This window comes from Amblyomma maculatum, chromosome 4 (genome assembly GCF_055883805.1).
Source record: "Amblyomma maculatum isolate TAMU_Amacu chromosome 4, ASM5588380v1, whole genome shotgun sequence".
Taxonomy (NCBI): Eukaryota; Metazoa; Arthropoda; class Arachnida; order Ixodida; family Ixodidae; genus Amblyomma; species Amblyomma maculatum.
In genome coordinates this window covers 3,913,540-3,927,010 of record NC_139347.1, presented here as the reverse complement: position 1 = coordinate 3,927,010, position 13,471 = coordinate 3,913,540, and the positions used below count along the sequence as shown (strand labels likewise).

The window sequence follows — 13,471 nt, the reverse complement described above, 5'->3', positions numbered from 1 at the left end:
TGTCAAGTTAGCTGATCGAAGGGCTTCGAGTACTGACCGCAGGCGCTTAAGATGTTGTGCAAATGATTTTGCGAAGTCCACCACGTCATCTAGGTAGACTAGACAACACTGCCATTTAGGGCCGGCGAGGACAGTGTCCATCATCCGCTGAAATGTGGCCGGCGCGGAACACAGGCCGAAAGGTAGAACTTTAAATTCGTAAAGGCCGTCGGGTGTGACGAAGGCCGTCTTCTCACAATCTCGCTCATCGACCTCAATCTGCCAGTAGCCACTTCTTAGATCAATGGACGAAAAATACTCTGCACGCCGAAGGCGGTCGAGAGAGTCGTCAATCCGCGGCAAGGGGTAGACATCCTTCTTGGTTACGGGATTCAGTTTGCGGTAATCGCCGCAAAAACGTAACGCGCCGTCTTTCTTTTTAACTAGAACGACCGGGGAGAACCACGGGCTATTGGAAGGCTGGATAACCTCATCTTCGAGCATTTCCTTAACTTGTGACCCAATAACTTCGCGCTCGGTCGAAGAGACGTGGTAGGGGTGCTGGCGGATTGGGCGCACATTATCGAACGTCACGATCTGGTGCTTCGCGATGGGAGTTTGATTCACTTTTGACGACGATGCAAAACACTCTTTGAATTCGAGTAACAATGAAAACAGCTGGTGACACTGGCTGACCGATAGCTCTGAGCTGACATCGAGATTGTCGAGGGATGTGGGCGGTGGCACGGTTTCTGTGGACAAGCACTCGGAGACATCAGAGATGCGTTCGGCGAAAGCTACGGAAGTGTCACGAAAAAGGTGCCGATACTCGTGCGAAAAATTTGTAACAAGTACCTTGGACTGACCACGGTGAAGATGTATCAAACTGCGGGCCATGCAGACTCCTTGTGTCAACAGTAAAGACACGTTAGTTTTGGCTATTGTGTCACCATCATTAAGGGCATTGCATTTGACATTTACGAAGGTGCTGGTTCGGGGTGGCAGAGTGACACTGTCCTCATAAACTCGAAGCACATTGAGGGTCGCTTTGCACCGCTGAGGGTCACTGCTTTCTCAGTAGAGAACGAGACCTTAGAATTCTGGAGGTCAATAATTGCGCCATATTCACTAAGAAAATTTACGCCCAGAATCAGGTCACGTGAACAGCTTTTCAGAACAAGGCAGCTTACCACAAATGTTGACTCGAGTTTGAACTCTGGCCGTGCACATGCCCAGAGGAGTAATCAGATGACCACCCGCGGTGCGAACGTGTGTGCCAGCCCACGGAGTCAAAACCTTCTTGAGAACTGCGGCAAACTGGCAGCTCAAAATTGAATAATCAGCGCCAGTATCCAACAGAGCTCGAACATGGCGACCATCCAGTACTACGGGTATGTCCAACGAAAGCTGCTCGCGAATGTCAGGCTTCTGAGTCTTTGAGTGCTCTGCGTCGGTGTACGCGGTCTGCTTCACCTGCAATTCGTCGTCATTGCAGGTGCGTTGTTGCAGCATCCGTTCCACCGGCAGTTCAACGTCGTTGCGGGTGCGTGGCTGCGTCGTCGGTTCCACCGGCAATTCGTCGTGGTTGCAGGTGCGTCGTGGTGGCGTCAAGGTGGCGTTATGATCGGTAACCGCGGACTTTTCCAATGTCGATGCGTAGTCTTTCCGTGTCCGCATCAATGGAGGGTCTCCCGCGCACTATGCCAGGCTCGTGAGAAAGATTTCATCAGTATCATTGTCTAGCATAAGGACACCGGAGTGTGCTGAAGGAAGCACAGCAGCGACAGTAAGAAAAAAAGGTTAAAATACACAAAAATTCTGAAAATGTGCTCCCGAGTACAGCAGAACCCCTTTATAGTAAAGTCACTGGGACTGGCAAAAATCTTTACTATACCAGGGTCTTTACTATATCAGTGCTTGATGATAACATGGCCCTGAAATTGCCGTTCGGTAACTGAATGGCTACTTACTGAACACATCTTGTTGCTTACGAAAAAAAAAAAAAAAACTCTCTCAAATACCATTTTTCATCTCTCTCTCATCTCTTCGTCCCATTTTTTCAGTTTTAAAATTGTTTGCTTACATCTTGTGGAAGTACTTTTTAAGCATAGGGGCAACATGGCTATGAATACAACTGAGTTTGATTTCATGTGAAAACCAAAGCGTTGCATGAACACGGCGTCATCTTCTGCTGTTTCTGTCGTTAAGAAAGCAACAGATGAGAAATGCGAGTGGCAGTCAAGTGCTGCAAAACCGCACATGCCGCGCCTCCAATTTTGCCATTCCTGCCTCGTGCTGCATAGTGCTGTGAATGTTCGGTCGTTTCTTCCCTTCCATATTTTTCGCTGCACTTTTACTCTCCTTTAATTTCTGAACGGATTGCGCCGCCTTCTTTCCATGCTTGTACACAGCTTTTCTTTTTTTTCCTATGCGTTGCATGCTTTCCCTCATGGCTCCAAGGATTACGTAAAGTTTGCTTCTCCCGAGTACTACTAAGCCTAGTGGTAAAGCCATTTAAAAAAAAAAAAAAAAGACATTTTGTGTTGTTTTTTCTTTTTTTCAAAAAAGAAATACTTCGTGATTCTATATAGCGCGTGTGCAGAAATTTCATTTCATGGGAAGACGTTGCCACGGCCAGACGCACTTTACTATAACCAATTTCTAACAAAAGTGTCTTGACTACAAAGGGGGGAAAATGTACAGTTGTCTATGGAAAATGAACTTGGACTTCAGTTTCACTTTACTATATTTGAGTTTTCACTATATTCGAGTTTACTATAGCGGGGTTCTACTGTATAGGTTTTGAAGACCAATGGATGCTCTTCTAAATCTAAGCATGCAAAACTCAAAACAAATCAGACAATGAATCTCCCGTTAAACAGACACATGATGCCATCTAGCGAGGTTGACACAAAACAGACTCGTGCAGCTCTTGCCAGGGTGCAGCACATGACGCGCAAACCGCTTTAGAAATGGCAATGTGATAAAAAAATAACCACACAGCCATAATCGGCAGCAGCAGCAAGAGATGCATTACTGCCATTAAGTAGACTTAAGTGCACTCCTGTAATTTTTTTCTACGTCAATAACAGATTGAGCCACAGAATAACAAACATTCATGACCATTAGGAATATTGATGCACAAGGCTTTTCCCTGCATAGTGGACGTGGCAGTCAGACACTTGCCTGTTTTTGCCATGATAGTCTGGAGGCAGAGAGCCAGGCAAGGTAGGGCCACTGGCAGTAGCTCACACATGACAGTGAAATGGTCAAACCTGTGGGGAGAAAGAAAACATCGTGCCTCAGTCACATTCCACAGGTGCATCACTCCAGTGTTTTTTGTTGAACCTCCTCCATGCATTGTGTAGGTTCTTCAATGTGAAGTCTGTGCAGAATTGCAATGTAGAACAGAACCCTTTGCAGTGCCTCTAAAGGAGCATTTAGAAAAATCCCATTCAATTTTTGTTTGTTTCTGGCACAGATCGATTCTCTGACTCTTTCGGGCTAAGCTCATATCTGTCCACCAGTGATAAAATACATTTAGTACTGAGAAAACTGGAGTTCGAGCCATAAAAGCCAACTTCGGTTCGTCCTCATCATCCCATCAGGGTGTTAGGGTGTTTCACCTAAGACTTTACATACTTTTTTTAGAGATAGGAAAATGAAATTTTAGTCTCGATTCTTTTTTTTTAACTATTGCATTCAGTGTCGAGACAAATAAGCAGCTCTAAAAGCTACTAATTAAACTAATAATTAACTATGAATAATTAATTACCTCTTTATTTATACCAGCTAGGAGGCACTTTCTAATTGCAACAGTGAGCTGCCGGTGCAAGAAGGCCGAATAGTATTTTAAACAACAAGAAAACCACATTTCTTAAGCACTGCAGCACTGGAAATTCGGACCACCTTCGACGCGTGAAAACAAAACCTAGCAGACGAAGCGCGCAATTATGCGTGCTCATGAGTGACACAGTCGTAACGTCGCTTGACGAATCGAGCTGTCAGGAGGCAGCCGCTGCCGCTCCTGAACTGCCCATCTGGCGCTGTGTCATCTTATCATGGCCACGATTCATTGGCTGTCTGACTGTGCCCGAAGGCTGCAGTCGGGGTATTTTTTATGGTGCCATCCAATTTTTACTTCCTTTTGGTTTGCATTGCATGAACGGCTGTTTGTAGCACGCTGACAAGTTTGTTCGAGCGCTGGTGCCCATAATTTCGGACAGGATCTCAATTCTTTCTGGAAATACGTTCGAGAGCAAGAAAACTTCTCCCCCAAGTTCTTCGATGGCGTGGTTATTTTTTCTTTGCGATAAATTTAGTTGCTGCTTGTGTTTAACAAGAGTTAGTGTGGAACCTTTCGATCACTGCACACAAATTTGCTCCTAATATGCCACCCAGTTTCGATGACAAGTGAGAATCAGTATCAGAACGGTAAATGCAGAGAGGTTTTGAAAATTAGTTTACTGATAAGTTGTGCATCTCAAGGCCGACAACACAGGAACAGTCATTGCACATCACTGCTTAAAATACATGTTTGAAGTGACCACCTTGCATTGCAATGCACGCCATCAATGATCTTTCACTGAATTCACTGCTCCCATGATCATTTCTTGAGGAACATTCTCAAGTGACGTTTTGATTCTTTGTTTTATGTCGTCAAGGCTCACCGGTTCTGATTCGTACACCTTGCTCTTTAAGTAACACCACAAAAAAAAATGAGTGGGGTCAAGTCCGGCGGATGCTGATGGCCAGGCAATTGGTCCGCCATATGTGAAGGCACTCCATCATGCTGAAACCAAATTGATCTCAAAGCATTTATTGGCAAGTCGGAAACAAAATTGGACACACAATACTTTAAAATCTCACCAACGTAACTCTTACCAGTGACATTAGCATCAATAAAATAAGGGCCAACAACGCGACCCCAGAAAATACCGCACCATACGTTTGCCGACCACGAACCTGATGGTGGTGAGGGCGCAGCCAATGTGAGTTCGTCTGGGACCAGTAGTGTGCGTTATGCACATTGATCACCCCGTTCCTGCCGATTTGGGCCTCGTCAGTCCACAAGATATTTTGCAAGATGTCAGAGTTCTGATCAAAATGAATTAGGCACCAGTTACAAAAGTCCAACTTTTTTTGGTGGTCACTCGCTATCAATTCCTGATGCAGACACATGTGGTAACGGTAGTATCTACGCGCTGACAGCAGCCGCCAACAGTGGAGGTACTGGCACCGGTCGCTTGGGCGATTTCTCTCACGCTAACTTCTGGCTTCGCGGCGACGTACGTCAACACAGCGGTCTCATGTGATTCGAATGCTGGTGCTTTCCGCTTCCTTCTTTGCGGCTGTACAAATTCAGCTGTATGGAATCTAATGAAGATGCTCTTGAAAGTTGGTTGTGCATGCACACGTGAGGCAGGATGCTTGACCTTGTATAACTGTGCTGCTAACCTGCTGTTTTGATTTGCACTGATGTTAGGCAATAACAATATTTACCTTTTCAGCAGTCGAAAAGTTGCACTGCAGTGTCGAAGCCATTTCTCAATTGCTGCTGTAGCGGTAACAGAAGATGCATCCAAAAATATGAGCAAAAGAGCAGAAGTGAGACGTGAAAAGCGCTGCTCATTACTGAGTAATAAAAAGAAAACTCGAAACATCCAGTTGGCGATATCTGTGCTTGCAGCTGCTTTTCTTTTTGTTTACCGCTCTGGCACCCAAAGCTTGAAGTGGGAGAGCTGACGATGTGCCCATACCATCGGCGCTACGCGCCCAGACCATGACAAGCTTCGCCCGCAATGCGTTGATAATATCTAATGATCGTACCAGACCATGACGCTGCACGAGGCGCGAGCTTCGCGAGTGGCAGCGGTCACCTTCGGATGGCTGGGGTTTCCCGCTGACGTCACGGCTGCGTCACTCGTGGGCGTGCATAAATGCGTGGTTCGTCTGCTAGGTTTCGTTTTCGCGCATCGAAGGTGGCCAAAATTGCCAGTGCTGCAGTGCTTAAGAAATGTGCTTTTCTTGTCGTTTAAAATAATATTTGGAATTCTCACACCAATAGCTCACTGTTGCAGTTTGAATGTGCTTCCTAGCTGGCATAAAAGAAAAGTTATTTAGATATTCTTAGTTAATTATTAGGTTAATTAGTACATTTAGAGCCCCCGATTTTTCACGACACTTAATACAATAGTTAAAAAAGGAATCGACACTAAAATTTAATTTCCATATTTTTAAAAAATATGTAAAGATTTAGGTGAAACACCCTGTAGTGTGTGTAGCCCAGCACCAAAAAGGTAGCCCGACCTGGGGTCCTGTGCCCAGACTTAATGCACAGGCCCAGACCGGCCCAACCAGCTATGATTGCAGTTAAAGTGATGATGCAGAAGAAATTTCAGAATGATGAGTTCAATTAGTCTTAAACGGGTGAGTTCCCATGTTTAAGGTGACAAATTTATAGTATACAGCACAGCACACACATAGACTAGTCATTTTAAGTATATGTATGTGTGTGTATATATACATATACATATATATATATATAGATGCAAAAACAAGGTACGCACTGACGAAGGCTTGAGGCCTTTGCGGTGCTTCTGGGTAATTAATCTGGCTGCATGAAGTTTCTTCCACTGCTGTAACGTGCAGCTGCAATGACCAATACATTCTGCAGAAGAAGAGCAAGTTTTGTCTATGCAGCTTCCTTGATTCTCTAAAAACAAGCCGGCTCTAACTCTGAGCACGGGGTTAATTCTGTGTGCACGTTGAGCTCGTCTCGCACACCATGTGCCTTTCACGGTGTTCGCAAATGGTGCTGAAACTGCAGTGCTTGGACTGAGCAACGGTGCTTTGACTATATAGGTGTTATGCCCCACATCCCTTGAGGCTATGTTGAGGCCAGAAGCAAGCCACAACAGAGAAGCGGGAGGCAAAAACATGACTCAAATCTTGAAATGGATAATAAAACGTCTCTCTTCATGGCAAGGGCGCGCAGTGGACAGGCAGATCGACACCTTCTGGCTTCACCACGATGGTCGACGCTGTGGTGAAGCATCATCAAAATGCGACAGCTCATTTCGTGAAGAGGCACCACTGCTACTGTGTAGCAATACGAAAAAAGTCGCCGAGGCTGTTGTGATTTTTGGAGCACTTCTTCAACGTTCTCAAAAGTGAGCGCAAAGCAAGGCGCTTGATGAAACCGGGAAAAATCATTGTTCTTGAGTTTCATCTGAAACACAAACAACCATCATACAGAAATTCCTGATATAAAATTACTTAGATGCTAATGGTTCCCAACAGTTTTTTCAGACCCATTCGATAATTCGAACTTTCAGTTAGTGCGAACATTACTTTCGGTTTCTAAAGATTGAATTAATGAGAATTTACTGTAACACATTTTCCAGCATTTTCAGGTGTCCTGATTTTGCATCAGCAATAATGTAACTTTTTTCTCAATTTTTAGTTTCACGTGCATATTTGAAATGGAATGGCATTTCAATTATACAATTTTGGACCACTTTGGCACTTGGTACGAAATTTTGTAGATTCCTATAGATAAATAAATGTGATATTTTGCACTTTAAGACCAGCTAGTTGGTTTTTTAGACACCTCGATATATTAATTACATGAAAAAAAACATTTCTTTGTAAATAAAAATCATGAATAGTGCTGGGAGTCAAGATTTGGAGTCTCAAATTAATTCCTCAAAACTATGTGGCATAACAAAGGAGATGAAAGAACTCATATCTTCCTATTAATCAAAGATCCTAGTCTCTGAAACACAGTTTTGCCAGTGTAAAAGAGCAGAAGACGTCTAGGCACGAGGAAACGAATATTCTAGGACCAAAGTTGAAAGACAAGCCACCATCATAAGAGCCAAGGGAAGGGAACTCTAACAGTTTTTAAACGTGCTGGAGAACCCTGTATCTCCCACAGACCACTAAAACTTTCCAAGTGCAATGAGGAATGACTAGCAACATAGTTAAATGGCCTGTTATAATTATTTTCCCCTATGATCAGTCCAAAAAACAAAATGGTATAGTAAGGGAGGCAACGTGAAATGTAGTTTAAATCCTGGCCTGGAGAGCTATTAACCTGCAGGTGATCTGCCATCACATAATTTACCTTATCTTAACAGTCCTCATCATTATGACAGTAAATAAAGTTCAGCACAGTCTAGCATTCCATCTAACTCCAAACAGCCCTGAACTCAGCTTTCTGTTAGATGTCATTGAAAATACTGCTAGAAATTTTCGCTTGCCTGAAAACTTGATTACTTTCCTTCTTGTTTTTCTTTTTCATGTCCTATGACTCTTTAATGGTATGAGTACGTAACATTCCCAGGTTTTTCTTTAATCATGAAAAAGGAGTTGCACAGGTCATCAGGCTATATAGCAATCCTCTATTTTCAAAATCCCCGACTTTTCCAGGTTTTTCCCAGATTATTTCAGTCCAAATTCACTGATGAGTGAAGAGGCACAAAAATGTAGCTGCTGATGATAATGAGCACAGAAGAATAATTCACAACAAGAAGCTATTTAATTAATCATATTCTGCAATTTACAATAGTGAAAAGGCTGTTATTAGTGTTAATTGTTGTTAAAGAAGTCAAAAGATTATTGAAAATTAAAAACGCACTGATGCCAGCCTCAGAGCACACGAGCCGCCCACACTGAAAAAAACCGAGCCAATCCAATCCAACATGGTTGCGTGCTCGCTGGCTGCTGCCGGCGGCGCAGTTATTCCTGCTTTATGTTGTGTACTACTCTCACACAGCGCTTCTGTACATTTTACTGAGTACCCACCTTAAGTGCGTATGCATTGGCGTGCAGCCATGCATTGGCGTTAAAGTAATACATATATAGCATGTCGCCTTGCGGCGCGGCTGCTACGGAGGCAAAGCACTGACAAGAGAGAGAACAAAAAATTATCGGCATGAATAACATCTTAAAATGAAAATGCCATTTTAAAATGAAAATGCACTGCAGAATATATTGTGCCTTTTTCCCTGACTTAGCAAAATTTTTGGTTTCCCTGACATTTCACCGATTTTTCCCAGTGCATAAAACTTCCCTGACGATTCCCGGTTGCCAGACATCCTGGTCATTTGGTTAGCTCCCAAAAGGAAAATGACAGCTCGGTAGCCAAATGAAGTTGTGCAGATAGTATGTACTTCGAAAAGGAGAGATAAGGCCTTACCGCTGCCACCCCGTGAGTGCAATGCCCCTGAAGGAGCTGGCATGCTGGATGTTGTCCAGGAGGACTTTGTTCCAGGCCTCATGGTTGCTGATGTGGAAAGATGTGGGCGTCAGCACCTGGTTAATCTTGGTGGCCCCCTTGAAGGCACTCGCTATCCACACGCTGGGGAATATGGACAGGTATTTGTCCCACATGCCTGGGAAGGGGCAGAGCTCACATTGGTGACACATCTTTCAACACTCCAAGGAGAATGTGAGCACCTACTCTTCTATTTCTGGCCTACTGACATTCGTGGACACTCAATGTGTTTTTTTCCTTCACAAGTAGCAGGACGAGAAAATTTTATTATGAGTGTAAGGCAATGACAAATTTTCATTTTGCCAGAGTAGATTTGCTTTAGAACTAGGAGTTCTCTGCTGCCTTTTTGGGCCCACTTCAAAAAACTGTTGCTGAGTGTACCTCATGCTTAAAAAAGGCAAACGGAAGGAAAATTACACTAAGATTAAAATTCTTGAAAAATCAACATGGAATTCACGCAAAGCAGGCAAGAAAAACCCATCAATCCAGTCAGGGCTAATCCAGTCATTCAGTCGGACACGACTGAACGACTGAACTGAACTGACGTCTCATTAACACTAGAATGATGACACATGGAAAGTTTTATTGCACTGCGACGCGTAATGAACTGGCGAAGATTTCAGTCTTTGCAATATGACTTACTCTGCTTTAGCCGAAACTCGGACTGGGGGAAGTAGTGCCAAACCATCGGCTCTACAAGGAGATGCAATCCTGCACCTTAGAATGGAAAAGCACCAGTGTTTGGCATCCTGATCTGGTGATTTCAGTACAATTCACTGTCAGTGGGCTCAGAAAAATGTCCGCTAGTTATAAGCTCAGCACAAGGTAGAGAAAGCAATGAAGTAGCGACAACAACAAAAAGGCACAAAAAATAAACACATGCTTACAAGAAGATCAATTTAAAGTGCCAGAAAATACATCTAAGCAGCTTTCTGGAGAGATGTTTATTGCCTCAGGGCACAGAGGGGGTGCACAACGATGGATCTAAAATGGTTAAATGAAAGAGGTTGGCCAATGTAATGAAGTTGAGGAGTGAGCAGTGAAGAAGTTAGTACAAATACACCTTTTCAGTTTGGCACAATATTCAGAATGAGAGGCTAAAGTTCTTAATCTCATGATGAATTAAATAAAAAGAAAAGAGCAAAAAAGGAAGCACAGTTCCATCTTTCTTTTTTTTTTTTGCAGCGTGTAGCAGCACGAGGAAAGCACGGAAGAACAAGTAGGACAAGCAATTGCTTGCTGTTCTTCCATGTTTTGCCCTCATCCTGCTATGCGCTGAAAAAGAACTATGGAAAACCAACTAGCCCGACAGCTTGTCCTCTTCAAGCACAGTTCAGCTGGGGGAAACTGTGCACGAACCAGTGATTACTTGCGGGTCCATGCCACGCATCATGTCGTCCCAGACAATAAACTTGAGCAGTGGGTGCTTCTTTTGCAATGTTCCAACAATGCGTGACAGGTAGTCAACATACAGGTGGTCCTTGCTCCACTGCTTGTCCACCATAATAGACCGGCAGCGGTTGCACTGGCCTAGATGCCACACCTGGACAGACATAGCCACCACTTATTGTCACCACCCTGATAATGCAGTCCACTCCAGCCTGATATGCTGATCATCATCAGCCAAACTATGCCTAGTAAAAGAAAAAAAGCCTCGCCCACTCAGCTACTCCTTGGTCTTGTCCTCCGCCAGCTCAAGCCATTTTACTCTCTAAAGCTGCCTAATCCACCCGAATGTCTGCCTCCTTGCGTTATGTTTACCGTTTATACGAATCCAATTTGTTATGATAAAGGACCTGTTGCCTGCATTATATGCTCTGCTTATGGTCATTTCCAATTCCTCTACATGTCAACTAGGACATCATGAAGTTGTGTTTGCTACCTCACCCAGTCTTCGCGTCTTTCAATGTTATCCATATCAGTTTCCTATTCAGAGCTTGCTGCACTGTGTTCACTTTGAGGCTTTTTTTTTTTTTTTATGAGCCTCCGTATTTTAGCCTGCTAGGAGAGCACTGGCAAGATACAACTATTTTATAGTTGCCTTTATGTATACATGCCTTCTTTAGCTGATCAATTTTCTTTGGAGGCAAAATGCGAATGCAGGCATTTTCATTTATGACATAGTATGAAGCTAATACTGTCTAACTACTAATCCTATGCTCCTCAGGCAATCATGCAGCAAAAAAACACATTGGCATCTTCCACATAAATAGGTATAGCACTATCTAAAAACGGCTACGGTAATAATACAAAGAACACATTGCACCTTTAATGAAAGAGCGCGAGTGGAGTTCACATACCTCGTCTGCACCCAAGTGAAACCACTGTGCATCTGAATGCAGCTGCATCACTTGCGAAACCATTTCTTCAATTAAAGACAACGACCCTATCAGAAAGTGAGAGTAAGTTCACTATATTTGCTGAGATGAGCATTACAAAGAAAACCCGTCCACATAATCATTCTTACCTGGGTGAGATGGGCAAAGCACATTGGGATACCGGGCAACCTCCCTGAACTCGAAGAACTTTGAGCGCTTTAAAACAAACTGGAAAACAATGGTCAAGAAGTGAGTACTAGTAGTTTTATCACAAAACAGTTTCGTAAAAGTCGTAATTACTCGCATTCAAATTTCACTGAATCGATTAAACAAGCACGCAAGCTACCTGCTGCGAAACAAAGAGGGGAATAAAAGCAATGCATATTTAAAACGAATCAATCCTTACGTACTGCGAGTCCACATACCTCTAAATGGCCGAACGTCTGAACTAGAGGAACGACTAGAAGGTTTGAAAGCTTGGCTATCTGTGCTATTTGCATGATGCATTCTTGAGAATATGCCTCTGGATGTTTGAGGTCTGCAAGGTCGCCAGTGTAAGGGAATGTATCTTCGTATTCGATCACGATACCAGTGGCTCCAATCCTGGCAATGAGCGGTAACAACTGCGGAGTAAAGACCTGTGGGTAAACAACTTTGCCGAAGCGGGAGTCTAGACTTACTGGGCAAATGGTTGCAATACTGACCTGCTCATAGTAAGAGACCTTAAAGGCAGCACCTTTAAGATCCAAGTGAACGAATCTGGAAAGCATCATCGACAAGAATTAAGTGCCTGATAACAAAGCTCGCCCGATTAGAGAGTTGTTCAGAAAGATGAGAATGAGGTTCCAAAGATAGAAAAGCAGAAATGCATGCCTGTGAAAAAATGCTTTACGTTCGTCCATTTTGCTTTTCCCTGCGCTCATCAAAGCGCAGAGAACGAGAACTATAACAGAACAAGCGCAGCAGTCTGACTTGTTTGTAAACACCGAGTTTGTAAACAGCAGTTGTAACTGGCTAGACTCGCCTTGGCTGTGTCTTGGATGGTGATGGCCATATCAACTGATTTCGATAGCCGGGCCATGGCCGGGCATTTAAGCAAGCTTGAGAAAACATTTTTCCCAAATAAATCTCATAAAAATGTCAAATATGCTTGAAATTTTATTATTTGTAATGATGCCTAGGCCATTACTGTACACGTATAGTGCCTAGAATATACTATAGTACACGGATCACCCCGTCATATTCGCTTACGACTGATGAATAATGTACTACCAAATTTTACTTTTTATATGTTTCGGTTTCGGTTTCAACAGCCGAGCGATGGCTGTGACGTCATAGCGCAGTCTAGGTCACACTATATATCTAGCACTATAATCATTGCTGTGTCTTTTGAATTCACTACACTGATAAAGCCAGCCTGCCTCAAGGACAGGAATCATTACAAGGGAAGAATGAGCTATATCATCGCTGTTTTTTCATGCCGCACATCGACTTAATTGTGACGTCACAGTCATCTCTCGGATAACGAAACCGAAACTGGTGAGAAAAGAAAATTCAGGTATAAATTTTTTAGCGGTCGTAAGCGAGAACTGCGTGAGGATTGATATATAGTAACGACTTTCACACCATTACCAAGAAGACAAATGCCACCAAAATTTGATGTCTATGGTCCTTTAATTAGTCTGGTTAATCTATCAGAGTTGGGAGTTGAGTTCAAAGGATCCGCCAGTGAGATTTTAAGGCGAAAGCATTTAATGCATGGATGAAGGAAATAACTTAGGAGAGGCCCTTGCTATTCCCAATGCATTGGAGAAAGTGTGGCGGAAGTAACGTCAAAAATTAGGTATAAAAAAGAAGAACCGAACAAGGGTAAATAGGGTACGCCTCAGGTCGC

The 13,471-nt window shown here is 43.4% G+C and overlaps 1 protein-coding gene across 6 annotated transcripts in view; it reads right to left on the bottom strand.

The window, feature by feature from the left end:
* Positions 1–12,620, bottom strand: part of LOC146190225 (hexosaminidase D-like) — a 37,623-nt gene extending 25,003 nt beyond the window's left edge. For 4 of the 6 annotated variants that reach the window (XM_084600687.1, XM_084600686.1, XM_084600683.1 and 1 more), the window contains exons 1-9: positions 12,451–12,619; positions 12,282–12,336; positions 12,003–12,200; positions 11,727–11,805; positions 11,560–11,645; positions 10,619–10,802; positions 9,902–9,976; positions 9,182–9,377; positions 3,166–3,254 (exon numbers count right to left, since the gene is read on the bottom strand). In XM_084600687.1, the coding sequence (XP_084456813.1) occupies positions 3,166–3,254; positions 9,182–9,377; positions 9,902–9,976; positions 10,619–10,802; positions 11,560–11,645; positions 11,727–11,805; positions 12,003–12,200; positions 12,282–12,336; positions 12,451–12,500 (1,012 nt within the window). In that variant the 5' untranslated portion in view covers positions 12,501–12,619. Of the gene's footprint in view, positions 1–3,165; positions 3,255–9,181; positions 9,378–9,901; positions 9,977–10,618; positions 10,803–11,559; positions 11,646–11,726; positions 11,806–12,002; positions 12,201–12,281; positions 12,337–12,450 lie in introns of all 6 variants that reach the window. The other 2 variants (XM_084600684.1, XM_084600688.1) reach the window with 2 other exon arrangements.
* Positions 12,621–13,471: the final 851 nt, after the last annotated feature.